This window comes from Gracilinanus agilis, chromosome 3 (genome assembly GCF_016433145.1).
Source record: "Gracilinanus agilis isolate LMUSP501 chromosome 3, AgileGrace, whole genome shotgun sequence".
Lineage (NCBI taxonomy): Eukaryota > Metazoa > Chordata > Mammalia > Didelphimorphia > Didelphidae > Gracilinanus > Gracilinanus agilis.
The window spans coordinates 25497451-25515911 of record NC_058132.1 but is presented as its reverse complement, the minus strand read 5'-3'; the positions used below and the strand labels follow the sequence as shown (position 1 = coordinate 25515911).

Sequence of the window (18461 nt, the reverse complement as noted above, 5' to 3'; positions counted from 1 at the left end):
GAAGGCCGCAGCCTCTCATTCTGGGCTCCCTGACTCGTCTCGTCACTGCAGGAGCTGCTCTGCTACAAGGCCCAGGAGGCCAGGGGCCTGGAGTCAGGCCTCCCCGGGGCTGAGGCCGACGCCAGCTTCCGCCTCCTGTGGCACCGGAGTTTCGCCAGCCCCCTGCTGGCCATGGAGCACGTGGATCTGACTGGGGACGGCCTCCGGGAGCTCGCTGTGGTCTCCCTGAAGGGCCTGCACATCCTCCAGGTAGTCCCGCCGTCTGGGAGGCCGTCTACAGGCTGGCCTGGCCTTGTGGCCTGACCGCCATCCCTTCTCCCCTTCTCTGCCCACAGCACAGCCTCACGCAGGCCTCCCACCTGCTCCTGAGCCGGCTTCGCCAGAGGGCCCAGCAGCAGCGGCGACAGCCCGGGGGCCAGGGCGAAGGGCCCAGGACCATCGGCCTCCCCGTCCTTGGAGGCCCCTCTGTGCCTGGCCCCTTCTGACTCGGGTGGGAGCCCTGCCCAGACCTGCCTCTTGTCCCCTCGTCTTTCCCCTTCAGCCTCAGTGTCTTCCCCTGCAAAGTGGGGTGATTGGGGGTGTCGTGAGGACCAATAAGGGGCCATCAGCCAATCCGTGAGGCTTGTTGGGTCAGCCCTTCCCGGGGTCTGGGGAGGGAGAGGATGCCGCAGGGACAGAGGCAGCCGCTTTGGTGCCAGAGACGAGGCGAGCAGCCCCGATAGACCCAGGGGGAATATTGGGGTGACGAGAGCCACCTCCCAAGCCCTGCCGGGCGTCTCACTCCCCATCCTGCCTTTCTTCCCTCCTCCAGACGGCAGCCCCATCCTCACTCCCCTGACCACTCGCCCACTTTGGAGCCTGAGGTCCAGGGTTCGAGTTCTTCCACTCTCTGGGCTCAGCTGCCTTTCTGCCAAATAAAGGGCTCACACTGGATGGTCTCACCAGACTTCTTAGTTTGCTCCTGGTACCCAGAGCACAGGCTGAGGAGTGCCTTAACCGGGGCCAGACACGGGGAGGGCCTGCCCCAAAGGGCCTCCCACGCCGGGATGGGGCTGGATCCAGGAGGGCTTTGGGGGTCAGCCTGGAGGCCACCTGCTACCCCTCCAGGGATGTCCCTTTGCTGGGGCTTAGAGGAAGGGGCAGCTTCCCAGGCCCGGGACTGGCAGCGTGGAGGTTGGGACGGCTGTCCTGCTCTCCCCCTTCCCGGGAGTGACCTCTTGGGCCCCGGCTGTCCTCTCCTGCCCCGGAAAGCTCCCGAGGAAGGGCAGGTGCCCAGCCTTTTGGCAGTCGGGCAGGACCCCCACCTATCCCGCCTGGGGGAGGGGCGAGGTTCTTAAGGCCCTTTGGGTGGCCCCCTCCCCCAAGAGACCAGGCACAGCCAGATTTGGGTCGTGGGAAGGAACAGGAGTCAGCCCAGGCCAGAGCTGGCACAACCCCCCTGGCACGCTGCTCCTCCCGTTTCCTTGCTCCCGGAGGAAGGAGGCTGGGGCCAGATGGGGAGGGGCCTCTGGGATGGGGCTGAGATCCCATGAACCCGGGTCTGTGTGCCTGGGCTTGTGTGAACCTGGGTTCGAGTGTGGAGCCCCCCTGGCGTCCTGGCCTCAGTCCTCTCTCCCTGTGCCCCAGACAAAGGAGGGTCTCTGATCCTTCCTCCTCCTCCTCCTCCCCCAGCTCTTCTCCTGAGCTCTGGGCTCTCTCACACCTCTTCTCACATCCCTTATCTCTGCTCTCTCCTCTCAGGGCTGCCTACCTCAGCCCCGGGCCTCCCCTCCTCCCTCCCCTCCTCTCTCAGCCACCCACCTCCCTCGGTGTCCCTCTTCCCCAGGCCCTCCGCCCAGCCTTCCCTCCTCTCTCCCCTCTCCTCCCTCCTCCCCCTTCTCTCTGATCCCTCCCACCTGCCCCTCTTCCCCTCCTTTCTCCTTTCCCAGCTGCCTCCCTCAGCTTGCTCCTCTCCCTCCTCCGGCTTCCTCCCGGCTTCCTCCTCCTTCCCTGGCTCTCCTCCCCTCTCCTGGTCCCTCTTCCTGCTCCCCTTCCCCAAAAAAAAAAAAAATCTCTGTCCCTCCCCTCCCTCTCCCCAGCTCCCTCCCTCTCTCCCTCTCTCTCTCCCCATCTCTGTCTCTTGCTCTCTGGTGGAGCCTTGTGCCGGGAGAACCAGCAGGTAGGAGCCTCCCAGCTGGGGAAGGGGACGGGGCAGGAGAGTGGCGGTCTGTGCTGGGGGGTCCGGCTCCTAGACTGGCCGTGCTGGGCGATGGGGTCCCCCAGCATGGGCGGAAATGAAACTGGGGGCCCTCCACGGCTCTGTGGCTGGGAAGGGAGACCCTCCCCAGAGGGGGGAAGATGGACCTCGGTGGTTTGTGCCCTGGTGCTGCTGGGTGAGGAAGACGGGGGTCCGGCTCTTCCCTCCCCTGTCCCTCATGGCGGCGGGGCGGGGTGGGGTGGGATTTCGGGGGATTCGGGGGCGCAGAGCCTGCCTCCCCCCTTCGGCTCTCAGCATCTGTTTCTGGTCTGTCTGGCTGTCCCCCTCCTTCATGGCCGTCAGGCCATCTTCTGTTTCTTTGTGCCTTCCCTGTTTATCCCTTCTGTGGGTCTCCCCCTTTTTCTCATCTCTCTCCCTCTTCCTCTCATCTCTCTTCCCCCGCCTCCCCCTCTCCCCTCGCCTTCTCCCTGGAGCCGGGTAAATCCCCGCCCACACATTCATCTCCACCTCCGCTTGCGGGGGCGGCTTTGGGAAGGAGGGGTTTGCCATGAGAGGAGCCCCTTGACAGTTCCCACTACCTGAACTCGCGCCATCGCCAGAGGAGCAGCTTCCCGGCCTTTCCCAGCTCATCTCCCGGCCCCCCTCCTCGGGTCTCCCCTCCGGTCCTGAGGCTCGTGTGACCCTCCGGGGGGCCGCGGGGAGGGCCCAAGAGGAAGGCTGGGAGCGCGGGGCTCCGAGGAAGCAGGTGAGGGCGGGGGTGGGGGGCACCCGGAGGCCAAGGGTCGCCTCCTCATCCCAGGCTGGGTCCCTGGAGAGGGGCGAGAAGGGACGGCCAGTGTCGGGTGTGTGTCCCGGTGCCCACCGCTCGCGGGCAGCCAGTGGGCGCATGTGGCCGTGGGGGGGGTCCCTGACATGTTGGCCTCAGTTGTGAGCTGGTGATGGTGCGTTCTGGCCTCGGCCATGCCTGCGCCGGTGCATGTACGCGCGTGTGCGCTCCTGTTCACCACCAGAAGCCCCGGCGGGCAGCTGGCGGCCAGTCCCACACTCCGCACACCAGCCTATGCCCGGAGATCCACAGGCACCTGGGAGGAAGAAGAAACTTCCTGCCTGTCCCTGTGCTGGCCTGCGGCCGCCCCTAGAAAGTGAGGGCCCGGCAGAGAGCGGAGCCGCCCCTGGGATTACATGGCCAGGCTCCTCAGGTCCGGGATCTCAAAGCCCCGATCGGGTTTCAGGTCAAGTCAGGGAGAAAGAAAGGCCGATACCTTAAGCCACTGGGGATTGGGTGGCTGCCCAGAGGCCGGTTCCTAGACGAGGGGTCCGTAGGGCACCCCTTATTCCACCCTGGGGAAGTCCTTCCTCCGGGTCTGCCCACCCTCCCTCGGGCTGCAGGAGCGGGGATGATGACTCGCAGTAAGAAGGAAGGTGGGACGTCATGAGGCTAAGAGCAGGGGAGGGGAGAGGGAGCAGACACTCTGTCTCTGAGTGCTCAGGGGACACCTAGTCTTGGCCTGTCCTCCCTCCTCCCTGCTCCCCCCCCCCCCAAGCTTTTAATAGCCAGGAATAGGTTGCCATGACAGCTGGGAAGAGGTGGGAGCTGCTTCTGTCTCTTGGTGTCTTGTGCCATGTCTGTTACAGTCCCCATTCCCCTAGCCCGGGGGTCCCAAATCACCATCTTATGGGATCCTGAGGCGGGTGGGGAAGGGGTTACAAGCCGGGGACTCAGTTTCCCTCTCTCTCCTTCCATTTCTCTGTGTCTCCCCCTTCTCCGGCTCTGTCTGTCTGTCCGGTTTGTTTCTCCCTGTGTCTCCATCTCGGTCTGGTCTCTGTCTCTCTTCCTACTTGCCTCTGGGCTTCTCCCTTTCTCCATCTGGCTCTTCTGACCTCTCGGTGTCTGTCCCTGGGTGTTTGTCTCCGACTCTCTCCCTGTTTGTTTTGGTCTGGTGTCTGCGCTTGTCCCTGCCTAGTTTTGGGGGTCTCTCCGTCTTGTTTCTGTGTGGCTCTCCCTCTGTTTTGGAGAATCTTCCTTGAACCTGAAACCCCAGTGAAGAGACTGTCTGAGTCAGAGCCATGTTCCATTCCCTGAGTAGAAGTCAGGGAAGGCTCTTGTCCGTCCCCCCACCCCGCTTCTTCAGGACTATGGGCTGGGGAGGAGAAAAGGGAGACTTTAGCTCCCTGTTTTCAGACTTTCTGTCCCCGTCAGGAGGGTGTGTCTGTCTTCATCTCAATCACTCTTCGTTGCTCTGTGTTTCTCTGCCAGCACCCTGAGACCCCCCCCCCACCCAACCATCTCACCTGACTGGCCTTCCTCATCTGCCCCACAGATCAGGCTCCTACTGTGCTCCTGCTCCCTGGCTCTCCATGGCGCCCTCGCTAGCTCTGGCCGGGGCTGCCCTCCTGGCAGGGGTGGCCCCTTGCTCTGGGGACACCCCTGCCTCAGCTTCCCCACCACCAACCTCAAGCCCCAATACAAGCCAGGAGAGCACCTGCCCTGGTTCTACCCGCTGCCAGCCGGGTGTCCTGCTACCTGTGTGGGAGCCAGATGACCCATCGCTGGGAGACAAAGCTGCCCGAGCGGTGGTCTACTTTGTGGCCATGGTCTACATGTTCCTGGGTGTGTCCATCATTGCTGACCGCTTCATGACCTCCATTGAAGTCATTACATCCAAGGAGAAGGAGGTCACTGTCACCAAGAGTAACGGCGAGACCAGTGTGGGCACCGTGCGCATCTGGAACGAGACCGTCTCCAACTTGACTCTCATGGCCCTGGGCTCCTCGGCCCCAGAGATCCTGCTCTCCGTCATCGAGGTGTGTGGCCATAACTTCCAGGCTGGCGAGCTGGGGCCAGGCACCATAGTGGGCAGTGCTGCATTCAACATGTTTGTGGTCATCGCTGTCTGCATCTATGTTATCCCACCTGGAGAGAGCCGGCGCATCAAACACCTGAGGGTCTTCTTCGTCACAGCCTCCTGGAGCATTTTTGCCTACATCTGGCTCTACCTCATCCTCGCTGTCATCTCTCCTGGTGTGGTCCAGGTGAGCCTGTGGCCCAGGGCAATGCATTACCAAACCCAGGCTGGTCCCCTGGATAGCCACTTCTGCCTTGCTGGCCTGAGAATGCTTTCCCCAACCCACTGCCTCTCCTTGCCACTCGCCTCTGACTGCCTTCTTCTGGCCATCCTTTTCCCTCAGTGTGGTCCAAATAAGCTTCCCCAAACTTGCTTGCTCTTTTTTTTTTTTTTTTTTTTTTTTTTAATACCCTCACCTTTCGTCTTAGAGTCAATACTCTGTATTGGCTCCAAGGCAGAAGAGTGGTGAGGGTAGGCATTGGGGGTTAAGTGACTTGCCCAGAGTCACACAGCTGGGAAGTGTCTGAGGCCAGACTTGAACCCAGGACCTCTCATCTCTAGGCCTGGCTCTCCATCCACTGAGCTACCCAGCTGCCCCCTTGCCTGCTCTTAACCTGCTGCCTGGGTCACCCACAACCCCCTTTTCTTTGGGCCCAACCACCTCTTTCCTCTACCCTAAAACCTGCAGATCTGGAATCTTTGGATTTCAAATTGGCTATGTACAGGCATAAAAATAATAGCTTATATTTATAGAATGCTTTAAGACTTTTGAAGATTGTTAGCTCCTCCTCTTCCCTTCCTCACCAGGACTATGGGGGACGGGGAAGAGGAGCCAGAAGGATCCTTTATAAAGGATTATGTCTCGGGGAGGGGGAAGGAAATCTGCCATGACTCTCCACTTCTCTATGTATTTTATCCAGATAGAATAGCTTGTGTCCTTCTACCTTCACCCCATCGGCCAGAAGGGCAAGACATCAGGCTAAGGCTGGCCATCCTCTCAGAGCCAGGAGAGCTAGCAAAGGGGCAAGCAGAGTCAGAGAGTGAGAAAGACAGGAAGAGACAGAAGGAAAAACGTGGAGAAAGAGAAAGATTAGACCAGAGAAGAAGATGCAAGAGAGACTGACTAGAAGAATGAGGACTAGACAGATAGAGATGGATAAGGAGAAAGAGAAGAGGAGAAAAATGGAGAGTGACAAAAGCTGACCTGGAGGGAAAATGGGGAGGAGAGGGAGGGAAGAAGGGAAGGAGAGACAGAGACACCACCCAGAGAGGGGAGGCTCTGGCACTTGCTCTCTCTGTCTCTAACTCTGTGTGTGTCTCTGTCTCCTCCTCTCTCCCTCTCTCTGTCTCTCTTTCTCTCTCTCTGTTTCTTTATTTCTCTGTCTTTGACTCTGTATGTGCCTCTATCTCTCTGTCTCTTTCCCTGTCTCTTTTTCTCTATACCCCTCTTTCCCTCTCTCTTTCTTTCTTTCTCTGACTCTGTGTGTGTCTCTATCTCTCTGTCTCTCCATATCTCCTCTTTCTCTGACTGTGTCTCTCTTTCTCTCTCTCTCTCTTTCTCTCTATCTCCCCCCTTTCTTTCTCTCTCTGTCTCCCCCCCTTTCTTTTTCTCTCCCTCTCTCTTTTTTTCTCTCTCTCCATCCCTGACTGTGTGTGTGTGTCTCTGTCTATCTCTCTCTCTTTTGACCATCTCCTCTTCCTTTCTGCCTCCCTTCTCCGCTGTGCTTCGCCCCCAGGTGTGGGAAGCCCTGCTCACTCTGGTGTTCTTCCCAGTGTGTGTGGTTTTTGCCTGGATGGCGGACAAGCGCTTGCTGTTCTACAAATATGTGTACAAGCGTTACAGGGCCGACCCCCGAAGTGGCGTCATCATCGGGGCGGAGGGCGACTACCCCAAGGGCATCGAGATGGACGGCACCTTTGTGGGGCCTGACCATCACCGGCTAGAGGCTGCCATTGGGCCCGGGCCGAGCCCTGAAGATCGGGAGCTGGACGAGAGCCGGAAGGAAGTGATTCAGATCCTCAAGGACCTGAAGCAGAAGCACCCGGACAAGGGCCTGGACCAGCTGGTGGGCATGGCCAACTACTACGCCCTTCTCCACCAGCAAAAGAGCCGGGCCTTCTACCGCATCCAGGCCACACGCCTCATGACCGGCGCTGGCAACGTGCTTCGGAAGCATGTGGCCGATGCCTCCAGGAAGCCTGCCCTGCTTGATGGTGCCGAGGAGGAGGAGGAGGATGGGGCCAGCCACATCTTCTTCGAGCCTAGTCTTTACCACTGTCTGGAGAACTGTGGCTCCGTCCTGCTGTCGGTGGCCTGCCAGGGCGGAGAGGGCAATAGCACCTTCTACGTGGATTACCGGACGGAAGATGGCTCGGCCAAGGCTGGCTCGGACTACGAGTACAGGTGAGACCCCCCCTCCCACCCCCACCCCTATCGTCCTTCCTCCCCGCAGCCAGGCATGCCCTGAGCCAGCCACAGGTTTCCCGTCGTGCTGTCGAGCCTCTGAATTGTGGCTCTGTCCTTGGCGGGCGATTAGGGAGCTGGGCTTGGGGGCACGAATTCGTCTGAGGACAGCAGCAGAGTCACGGTGTCAAAGCTAATTTCGGGGTGGAAGTGGAATTTTTGTAGCAGGAATCCTGGGTTCCCAGGAGACCCCGGCCCAACGGAGGGGGGCGACTCTCCTTGAAAAGACGGGTCAGTTCATAAATCAAAGGCCCCCCTTCCCTGCGCCCTCCTTTAAAGTGTCACTAGATCTGCGATTTCAGCCATGTGAGGAATTCCTTGTGAGGAAACCCCCTTCCCAGATGCAAATCGCCACTTTCCAACGTGATGGCAGGGCGCCGACGGGGCCACTGAGGCCTCCCTCGCCCGGACCTCTCAGCCAGAACGTCAGAGGCACCATTCGAGCCTGGCCCTTCCTGACGTTGAGCCCAGATTTCTCACCACCCTCCTCGTGGCGGCCTCCCTAGTGGGCACCGCTAGCTGGACCCGTGATCCCGGCGCTGCGGGGAACTCGCTCTTCCAATGCACATCCACACTGGCCTTTCCCTGTAGGGTCTTCCGGCCTTCAAGGCTTGTTCTCCATCCGCTAGCCCGGGCCGCCCTCCACGGTCTTCGCCGCCCTCCGCCCCTCCCCAGCCCGAGCAGAGGGAGCCCTGGCTGACTCTAGGGGAGGAGGAGAGGGAGAGCCCCGAGACCACGGCCCGGCTGACACCCGTAGCTGTGGGGGGCGCTTGGGGAGGCCCCCCAGACTCGGAAGCCCGGCGGGCCGTAACTCCCGGTTTGTCTCGCCCCCACGAATCCCCCGCAGCGAGGGCACGCTGGTGTTCAAGCCCGGAGAGACGCAGAAGGAGCTCCGCATCGGCATCATCGACGACGACATCTTCGAGGAAGACGAGCACTTCTTCGTCCGGCTGCTGAACCTGCGGGTCGGGGACGCCCAGGGCATGTTCGAGCCGGACGGCGGCGGGAGGCCCAAGGGCCGGCTGGTGTCCCCCGCCCTGGCCACCGTCACCATCCTGGACGACGACCACGCGGGCATCTTCACGTTCCAGGACCGGCGGCTGCACGTGAGCGAGTGCATGGGCACCGTGGACGTCCGGGTGATCCGGAGCTCCGGGGCCCGCGGCACCGTGCGCCTGCCCTACCGCACCGTGGAGGGCACGGCGCGCGGCGGGGGCGTCCACTACGAGGACGCCTGCGGGGAGCTCGAGTTCGGAGACGACGAGACCATGTGAGAGGCTGGGGGCTGCCCGGGGCGGGAGGGGGGAGGACGGAGCCCCGCGGGGAGAAGGGCCCCTGCCCTGCGCTCACACAGGAAGGAGCTTCTGGCAGGAGACGGGGCGGCCGCTCTCCTCCCTCTCCTGCTCTCCCCTAATTAGCCCTGTTTGCCAATAGGCCCCGCAGGGGGCCAGCAGTGACTCACTGCAGGCCGGGCTGGCAGAGGAATTGAGACGGAGAGGAGCACAGGGAGGAGCACGGAGGAACCCAGGAGAGGATTGGACCCCACGAGGATCCAGATGGCCAGGCGGGGGGTGGTGGGAGAGAAAAGCCCAGCCTGGTGGGCACAGAATGTTTGCAGAACTGGCAGCACGGCGGGTGGGATGGAGGCTGGCACGGAAGGACTTCCTGAGGTAGATTCCCCCAGCCTGGCCGCCCCCCTCCCAGAAGCCCCCAAATTAGGGCTGGATCTGTACAGGCCTGATCAATGGGAGGGAATTCCCGGTGGAGAAACTCCCTCCGCTCACTTAGGTGACTAAGACTTAGAGTCTTAGCTGCGTAGAGCACCGACGCTTCAAATCACTTGACGGGCAGAATGTGGCAAAGGGATCACTTGAATCACTTGAACCCAGGACTTTGCGACTTCAGGGGCAGCCCTCTAGCCGCTATTCCAGGAGGGACCCGGAGGTGGGGACGAGGGGAGAGACACAGGGAGATCCTGAGATAAGTGCCGAAGGGAGACAGACCCAGGGAGATGTGTGAGGACAGAGAGACAGAGAGACAGGCAAAGCAGACACATGTGTGAGTACACAGTGACATTGATGCCCATGGAGACAGAGACCCACTGACAGACACGCAGAGGTGGGAAGAGCTCCCATGTGAGCCTCTCTTCCCCATCCCAATGTCTCTCTCCCTCCCTCCTCTCTTCTCTCTCTCTCCCTCCCTCTCTCCCTCCCTTCCTCCTCTCTCCCTCTCTTTTCTCTCCTCTTTTCTCTCTCCCTCCCTCCTTCCTCCCTTTTCTCTCTCTTCTCTCCTCTTTCTCAATCTGTCCCTCCCTCTCTCTCCTTCTCTCTCTCTCCTTCTCTCTCTCTTCTCTCTCCCTCTCTCTTCTCTCTCCCTCTCTTTTCTCTCTCCCTCCCTCTCTCTCCTCTCTCTCTCCCCCTTCCTCCCTTTTCTCTCTCCTCTTTCTCAATCTGTCCCTTCCTCCCTCTCTTCCTTTCTCCCTCATCTCTCTCTCACACTTATATCTTTGTGTTTCTCTCTTTCTCTTTCTACTCTCTCGGTCTTTCTCTGCCCCTCCCTCCCTCTCTTTCTCTTTTTCTTTCTCTCAATTTCTCTCTGCCTCTTCCTCCCTCTCTCTCTCTCTCTCTCTCTCTCTCTCTCTCTCTCTCTCTCTCACACACACACACACACACACACACACACACACACACACACAAACATGATCACGCACACGCAGACAGACTCCATCCATCACTCTCCACCCTCGCACTGCCACTGAGGAAGCTGCCAGCCTTTCCCTTCTCTCCTTCCACCTTCCCTTCCAAAGACAGAGATGGAGCTGGAGCCCTCCCAGCTGCTGCCTGAGCCTTCTGTTCACAGATCTGGGCACCAGAGCTTCATCCCCCATCCTCCCCCACCAAAATCACTGTGCACCAGGGCTCCTGTGTCACAGACAAGGCGTAGAGAGACACCAAGAGATATATAGGCATAGACACAGAGCGAGAGAGAGGGAGAATCTCATGGAGACAGGGATACATTCTCAGGAAGCCCAGATCTTGTCAAACTTCACACCTTTTTGCTGTTTCATGATTCTGTCCCTTCCCTGCCTGTCCTCATTCACTCTGTGTGTGTGTGTGTGTGTGTGTGTGTGTGTGTGTGTGTGTGTGTGTGAGAGAGAGAGAGAGAGAGAGAGAGAGAGAGAGAGAGATGAATAGGCAGACAGAGAGAGACAGAGCAAGGAAGGAAAGGAGAAAAGGAAAGGAGGGAGAAGGAGATGCGGAGAATTGGAAGGAGAAGGAGAATTAGGAAAGAGGAAGGACAGGAGAGGGGAAAAAAGAGAATGAGAGAGAGGGAGACAGAGAGGGAGAGAGAAAAAGAGGGAGAGATAGGAACAGGCAGAGAGACAGAACAAGGAAGGAAAGGAGAAAAGAAGGAAAGGAGGGAGAAGGAGATGGGGAGAATTGGAAGTAGAGGGAGAATTAGGAAAGAGGAAGGACAGGAGAGAAAAAAGAGAGAATGAGAGGGAGAGAGAGAGAGAGAGAGAGAGAGAGAGAGAGAGAAAATGAGAATATAAACTCAGCACAGTACAGGCAACAGAGGCCTAAGAGGTTTGTCTGGGGACCCGGGCTTGGATCCGTGTGCTGCTCCTTAATAGCTTTGTGACTGGTCAAGCATCTTTGCCTCGATATACCTCAGTTTCCTCTTCTGTAGAACAAGAGAGTTGGATTAGATACATCCCCCTAGCTCTGAGGATCCAAGTGGTTTCAGAAACCTGGGTTCAGCACCTTGGACAGTCCTTTTCTCCCAGCCTTAAGAGCCTCTGATTTCTGGGTATATTTTCTCCTCCCACTGACAGGAGTTTAAAATATAGAGGAGGTGAAGAAGGAGGTGCATGTGGGAAGCTGAATTTTGGAATGGGACTCTGTGTGTGTGTGTGTGTGTGTGTGTGTGTGTGTGTGTGTGTAATCGATCTATCTATGACAGTTGTGAAGATCGTGCCACATTTAACCTTTTTGTCCCCCCCCTCCCACCCCCCCNGTGTGTAATCGATCTATCTATGACAGTTGTGAAGATCGTGCCACATTTAACCTTTTTGTCCCCCCCTCCCACCCCCCACCCCGCCCTGGGGCTCTGAACACAGTAGGCATTTAATAAGTGCTAGCTAAGTTGAATTGAACACAACCAAATTGGAATGTGCCCCTGTGCCATGTGATCTGCAAGTGATGTTGACTGTATGAGGTGTGGTTGTGTGTCTGTTTTAGGATGCTGTGATTCTATGTTTTGTGTGACACCATGATCCTGGGTGAATACTTGGCTGTGTCTGTGTTACGTCTGCATCATTGTTGTCTACAGTGTGCTTGTGGTGAGTCTGTGTTGGTGGGTGACTATGTTTGACAATAATAATAATATCCTGGTTGTGTGACCCTGGGCAAGTCACTTAACCCCAGTTGCCAAGTTCTTATTGCTCTTCTGCCTTAGAGGCAATACTCAGTACTAATTCTAAGACAGAAGGTAAAGGTTTAAAGTAATAGTAATAAATAATAACTTATTTCTATTAAGCTTTAAGGTCTACAGAGCACTTCAATATACAATGCCTCACTTAATAGTCCTATGAGCTTTATTAATAATAATAATAATGATAAGCCTTTTAATAGTCCTATGAGTCCTACAATACTATGGGTATTGTTTCCACTTTACAGATGAGGAAATTGAGGCTTAGGGAGGAAAGTTTCCTAGGATTGTAGACATAGTGCTAGAAAGGACTTCTGAGACCATCTATATCCCATTTTACAGATGAGAAAATAAGGTCTTTTGATCCTAGAGTCAGTTCTCTGTCCATTGTGCCACACTTGTGCAGCTAGTAAGTTTTGAACATGGTTTTCAAAGCTTTTTGGTGTCTGCAGGCCCCACGTCCGTCGTCGTTTCCTCTGTGGTGCGGCACTTCACTTTTATTGCTATGCTCCTGTGTGCTGAGAGGTTGTGTGATTAGGTGATGAGGAGGCAGCCTTCCATGACTGGATGTCAGCAGTGTGTGATTGTTTCGGGTTTTTTTGGGTTGTGCAGTTACATATCTGTTTTCTGACACCATGTGTCTGTTCTCTGTGTTTTGTGACGCTTTGTGACTGTAGTGTACAGTCGGACCCAGCGTCTGTATTTGTTGTGAGGCTCTGCATGTGTGTGATGCTGCCATGCAGCTGGAGTGCTTATGTTGGGGTCTCTTCTCTATCCTCCTCTTCCCAAATTCGAACCCAGTTCTCATGGTGATGGAGATGCTGAAGAAACCAATTAGTGGCCAACTAGCCCCATGAAACCCAGGAGTCATTGGGGGTGGATCAGGATCAGGAAATGAGGGCTTAGAAGGAAGCTTAGAGGCTGGGAGTCCCCAAGAGAGGACTTCGGACTCCCAGGGATGAGCCCAGAGTATCTACCTTCCCTCTTTCTCCCTTCTCCAACTAGGAAGACTCTCCAGGTGAAGATAGTGGATGATGAGGAGTATGAGAAGAAGGACAACTTCTTCATTGAGCTGGGCCAGCCCCAGTGGCTGAAGCGAGGAATCTCAGGTGGCTGTGGCTGGTCCAGGGGATAAGGGAGGGTCCAAAGAGCCAAACTAGATGACAGGGCTCAGTTTGGGAACTGAAGGAAGCTATAGAGGGGTCAGACCTGAGAGAATGGACAGGAGAACTGTTGAGATCTATCTATCATCTCTGATAATCTGATAAGGACAGTTTAGTTGATAAGGAAATAACAGGACACTGAACATCTTTTACCTCATGCTTCCAGCTCTGTCTCCTGGAGCATGGAGTTTATTATATATATTTCAAGACTCATTTCACACAAAAGAACCCCCCCCTGAAACTTTGCAGATGTGCAGAAGTTATAAATTATGTCATATCAAAACACAAAACATTGGCTTCAGAATAGAACAAGGCCAAGGCTGAATTTTAACTGGGCTCTTATCAGAAAGCCAAGTCAGGGAATATTTTTTTCAGGGTTAAATTGCCCCTGCTAAGGTTTTGGTCTTGGCTATATCAGGCAGCTGCATTCCTGGCCAAAGGGGAACAGTGTTAATCCTTTTAAATTCAGGTTTGCTAGGAACTTAAAGCTTTTCAATAAGGCCACAATACTTTTCAATGAGAAATCACAAGGATCACAAAAGGGGTCAAAAGAGGAGTCTCAGATTTTTATCTATTCTCTTATTGGCTTCCCACAGAGAATGAGTTGGGTCATAGTGTGAGTGGGCAGGGACTTCAGGGGGGCACGGACAATCAAGAATTACTGGGGATAGAGGTGGCCCTTAGGGGAAAGAGGGTCTAAGATGAAGAGGGGCAGTGGGTGCCAGGGCCAATAGCCTCTGGTTAGCACCATGGACAGTGCCCAACACTCTGTTCTCTCTTGGGCATCATGGGTGGAAGGAGATGGGCTGGTGGCTGAGAAAGTGGGATTGTCTCAACCATCGAGTCCCAATTAACACCCCTTTCTTCTGTGTCTCTGTTTCTTTGTCTCTCCTTCCAGCTCTCCTGCTTAATCAGGGTATGTTGGGTCAGATGCCTGGGGAGAGGGCAGTGGGGGGGTGTTTGAAGTGTTTTGGTCAGATTCTTGGGGATGATTTTCATTAAAAGGAAGGTTGGGCTGGGCTTAAAATTGGGATCTGGTCAGAACTGAGTTAGGGTCATGGTTAGATTTGGGATTTGTGCTCACATTGATTGGTATTGAGGAGCAGTTTGAGAGTCAAGCTCAAGATCGAGTAGGAGGTTCAATCCAGGGTCTATTTCACGGTCAAGTTTTGTCTTAAGATTAGAGTTAAGATGCAAGTTTGCCTTTGGAATCAGGACTAAGTTAGAGTTGGTTTAAGCTCCTGTACGGGTTCACAGTCAAAGTCTGGGTTGGTCAGGGGTTAATCTGAGCATGGATAAGAGGATTTTGGCCCTTGGACTTGAGATGTGCATCAAGGTTGGAGGCAGATCAGGGTTGGGGTTAGTACTGGTATGAAGATGGTGTTCTCATCAGGCTTCAGTTTCAGATGTGTGTCCCAGAGGCAGGTTTCAGATTTGATCTGGATTAAGGAAGGGCCCCCTAGAATCTAGTTTAAAGGTGAAGGTGCACCCTTCTGTGGGAGACTTGAGGCCAGCCTTAATGTAGAGCTCTCCTTCAGGGGAGGGTATGGGGTGGGTCCTCTCTGGGTAGAGTTCGAAATCTTAGTACAGGAAAAGATACTGATTGTCCTGCTGGGGAGGTGAGGCCTCCCTCTCCCACCTTTCCAGAAAACTTACAAATTGGAGAGAAAAGTACTTGAGTATGAGGCTCACTCTGGGAAGCCAAAGGAGCTCCACAGGGGAGAGGGCTCTGTGGGGTAGAGAAGAGCCAAAGAATTTGGGGTGGGGCAGGGAGAGTCTCCAGTAAAGGCCCTGAAAGTCAGAAAAGGTTAGTAGAGGGGGAGAGGCCTGGGAAGGAAGAATGGAGCCTTGAATATTTGGAGGCCATAGGAGGATATGTTGAGGGGGACAGGCTTATTGAGCCGGGAGCCTGAAGATGGGGCTGGAGGGCCTGAAAGCTGAGGGATGTACAAGGGTTTGCTCAGCTTCTCCCCTCCCTGGGGTCTGAAGCAGCCATGCCTTCCCAGAATCTAACTTCCACCCTTCACACTGCAACCCAAACCCCCATTCCTCCCTGCGGCCTCTCCCCTAGGAGATGGAGACCGGAAGCTGACTGCAGAAGAAGAAGAAGCCCGTAGAATTGCAGAGATGGGGAAACCGGTCCTGGGTGAGAACTGCCGCCTTGAAGTCATCATAGAGGAATCTTATGATTTTAAGGTGATAAAGGCAGGGAAAGGAACCCCTAGTGGTGGAGGGTAGAGGAGCAGGGAGCCCTGGGGATGAAGGGGAAGAGGTGCCCTGAGCCCTGGAAAGGAGGGCTGCCTGCTTGGCTGCCTCTATCAGTACCATGGAGAGTACCCGAGTCTCTGCTGCTTCTGATTGATGCTGGAACTGGGGAGTGGGGTGGAGACTCCAGTTCTTTGGGACTAACATACTTCCTCCTTGCCCTCAGAACACAGTGGACAAGCTCATTAAGAAAACAAATTTGGCTCTGGTGATTGGTACCCATTCTTGGAGGGAGCAGTTTCTAGAAGCCATCACTGTCAGTGCAGGTACCTCTTGATTCCCACCTCCAAGATTAAGAGACAGATAGAAACATGAAGACAAAGAGAGAGAGACAGACAGAGACAGAGACAAAGAGAGACAGAGAGGGAGAGAAGGGGAAAGAAAGAAAGAAAGAAAATAGAAAGGAAGAAAGGAAAGAAAGAAGGGAAATAGAAAGGAAGAAAGAAAGATAGGAAGGAAATAGAAAGGAAAAAAGGAAATAGAAAGGAAGAAAGGAAAGAAAGAAGGGAAATAGGAAGGAAGGAAGGAAATAGAAAGAAAGAAAGGAAAGAAGAAAGAGAGAGAGAAGGAAGGAAAAGGAAAGACACATGAAGCTAGGGAGAGAAAGAGAAGAAAGGAGAGGAAGAGAAGAAAGCAGAAAAGATAGGAAGAAAGAGAAAGAAGGGGGTAGGGAGTCAGAGATGGCTAGAGCATGGCCACAGCTCTGCCTGTGCCTGTTTGATGTTGGACAAGTCCCTTTCTACGTCCGGACCTTGGTTTCTCTCTCTCTTTGAAATGAGGGGATTGGATTTGATGGTGTACTTCTCCTGGATCTGACATTCTGTAAGTACAGATGAATGGGGGAAAGGCAGACCAGAGGGAGGGGCCACTGGTGATACTGGAGGGAAGGTTCCTTGGGGAATGTCCAGAGCACATGGTGAGGGGCTGGGCACCACCATATTTCAGTTACTAGAGTGAGACCTCATGACCATCCTCAGTAGCATCAGGGATGGTTGTCCAGCCAACATCTCTCTACAGTCCCCTAGTCAGACTTTGGGATGGTAGTGTTGTCCTCCTCTAGCAGGGGACCAGAGAGCAACAGAAGCCCCTGGGTCTCCTCCTCCTATAAACTCTCATCCCTGATTTCTATTCAGTAACTAGGATCAGGCAATTAGGACTGGAGAGAAAGTGGGCAGTTTATAGGCCCAGGGAAAGGTCTAAACAAATCAAAGTGACCAGACTTAGTAGAAATCAGACAAGGGGGATTAAAAGCAACAAGGTAATGGATACTGGAAGAAATGAGGCCATGGCATGGCTAGGTAATGCTCCAAGAAATGAGGTCTAGTAGAAAAAAGGGTGAGGGATTCCCTGGAAGGGAGGTGAGGAACACTGAGGAGACTGAGCCCACTACTACTGCACTCTGATGAGGCTTGTCCTGGTGCACAGGGGACGAGGAAGAGGAGGAGGATGGGACGAGGGAAGAGCGGCTGCCCTCCTGCTTTGACTACGTGATGCACTTCCTGACGGTCTTCTGGAAGGTGCTGTTTGCTTGTGTCCCCCCAACTGAGTACTGCCATGGCTGGGCCTGCTTTGGAGTCTCCATCTTGGTCATCGGTCTCTTGACTGCCCTCATTGGCGACCTGGCCTCCCATTTTGGCTGCACAGTTGGTCTCAAGGACTCTGTCAATGCAGTAGTCTTTGTGGCCCTTGGGACATCCATCCCAGGTATGAGGGGCAAAGGGCAGGGAGAATGAAGGGGAGCAACATGTGGGAAGGGAGATGGACAAGAAGAGGGAAGGATTGAAGGAGGGAGGGAGAGAGAGGAGAGAGGCAGAGAGAGAGAAGGAGAGAGACAGAGAGATAGAGAGGCAGAGAGAGAGAAGGAGAGAGACAGAGAGATAGAGAGGCAGAGAGAGAGAAGGAGAGAGATAGAGAGGCAGAGAATCACAGAGAGGGAGAGAGAGAGGAACTGAGGGGGAAAGAGCCTGGGAAAGAGGAGGGGAGGACAGAGAGAGTCAGAAATGAGCAGAGAGGGAGTAAAAGGGATGGAGAGATGGAGAAGCAGAGAATGACTGAGGGTTCAAGATGGTGAGCTTGAGGCAGACACAGGGAATGAGAAAGAGAAATGGAAGGCTGGGGAGATGGGAAGACCCAGAAACCAGAAGAGAGACCGTCCCTCCCCCGCAGACCCAAGGCTGGGGAGCCACATGGGCACTCTTGGGGTACTGACGGTCTCTCTCCTCCCGTCGGGGTAGATACGTTTGCCAGCAAGGTGGCCGCCCTGCAGGACCAGTGTGCTGACGCTTCCATCGGCAATGTGACTGGGTCAAATGCTGTGAACGTCTTCCTGGGCCTGGGGGTAGCCTGGTCAGTGGCTGCTGTCTACTGGGCGGTCCAGGGCCGGGCCTTTGAGGTGCAGGCGGGTGCCCTGGCCTTCTCGGTCACTCTCTTCACCATCTTTGCTTTTGTGGCTGTCTCTGTCCTGCTCTACCGCCGGCGGCCCCACATCGGGGGTGAGCTGGGGGGGCCCCGAGGGCCGAAACTAGCCACAGCAGCCCTCTTCCTGGGCCTCTGGCTTCTCTACATCCTCTTTGCTAGCCTGGAGGCCTACTGCCACATCCGGGGCTTCTAGACGATGTTGCTGCCGCTGCCTCTGGGCAGCCCTCCTGCCCTGCCCATCCTGAGGATCTATGACCACACCCAGGGCTCCTGGGGGGGTGGCACACCCCCAATCCCAGGGGGCCCTCCCCTCATGCCCAGGTAGCTACTGCCACATCCCTGGCTTCTAGGGCGGGCTCCCCAGCTCTGGAATGCTCTGCCCTCATCCTTGGGGAAAATGCCTCCTCTAGGGGGCGCCTTCCCTTCTCCCTTCCTAAGGATATTGCCATGACCTCCATCCTTTGCTTCGAGGCTGGGATGCCCCGAGAGAGCACCTCCTCCTCCCCCCCCAGGGAATATAGCCTCTTCCAGGGAGCCTTCCCAGCCTTCCTGACCAGAAGAGCTACTGCCGCAGCTGGGCACTGCCCAGAATGCCCCTCCTCCTCCCTCCTCCTTCCCGGGGCTGCCACTTGCAGGGAGACCTCCCTGTCCTCAGAATACTGCCAGGCTTGGGCTCC

At 55.7% G+C, this 18461-nt stretch overlaps 2 protein-coding genes across 3 annotated transcripts in view; both read left to right on the top strand.

Annotated features, from left to right (window-relative positions):
* The window catches only part of KPTN (kaptin, actin binding protein), a 7615-nt gene extending 6684 nt beyond the window's left edge, over positions 1–931 (top strand). Inside the window, exons 6-7 of the mRNA XM_044668586.1 lie at positions 52–249; positions 336–931. Coding sequence (XP_044524521.1) covers positions 52–249; positions 336–485 — 348 coding nt within the window. The 3' untranslated portion in view covers positions 486–931. The remainder of the gene's footprint in view (positions 1–51; positions 250–335) is intronic.
* Positions 932–4555: 3624 nt separating this feature from the next.
* SLC8A2 (solute carrier family 8 member A2) lies at positions 4556–18459 on the top strand. Of its 2 annotated transcripts, XM_044671114.1 has the most exons (9): positions 4556–5230; positions 6780–7447; positions 8355–8777; positions 12944–13047; positions 14000–14017; positions 15173–15297; positions 15533–15632; positions 16792–17070; positions 17601–18459. In XM_044671114.1, exons 1-9 carry the CDS (start codon positions 4556–4558, stop codon positions 17975–17977), a joined length of 2769 nt encoding a protein of 922 aa, XP_044527049.1. In that variant the 3' UTR covers positions 17978–18459. The 2 variants fall into 2 exon arrangements, with proteins under 2 accessions (XP_044527049.1, XP_044527051.1); XM_044671116.1 differs by lacking the exon at positions 14000–14017.
* The last annotated feature ends 2 nt before the right edge of the window (positions 18460–18461 follow it).

Excerpts from the sequence above, each read along its gene's own strand:
- SLC8A2 (XM_044671114.1), top strand. The coding sequence starts at position 4,556 with ATGGCGCCCTCGCTAGCTCTGGCCGGGGCTGCCCTCCTGGCAGGGGTG. Across the intron at positions 7,448-8,354 it reads GGCTCGGACTACGAGTACAG|CGAGGGCACGCTGGTGTTCA; the intron begins GTGAGACCCCCC and ends AATCCCCCGCAG. Across the intron at positions 8,778-12,943 it reads TTCGGAGACGACGAGACCAT|GAAGACTCTCCAGGTGAAGA; the intron begins GTGAGAGGCTGG and ends TTCTCCAACTAG.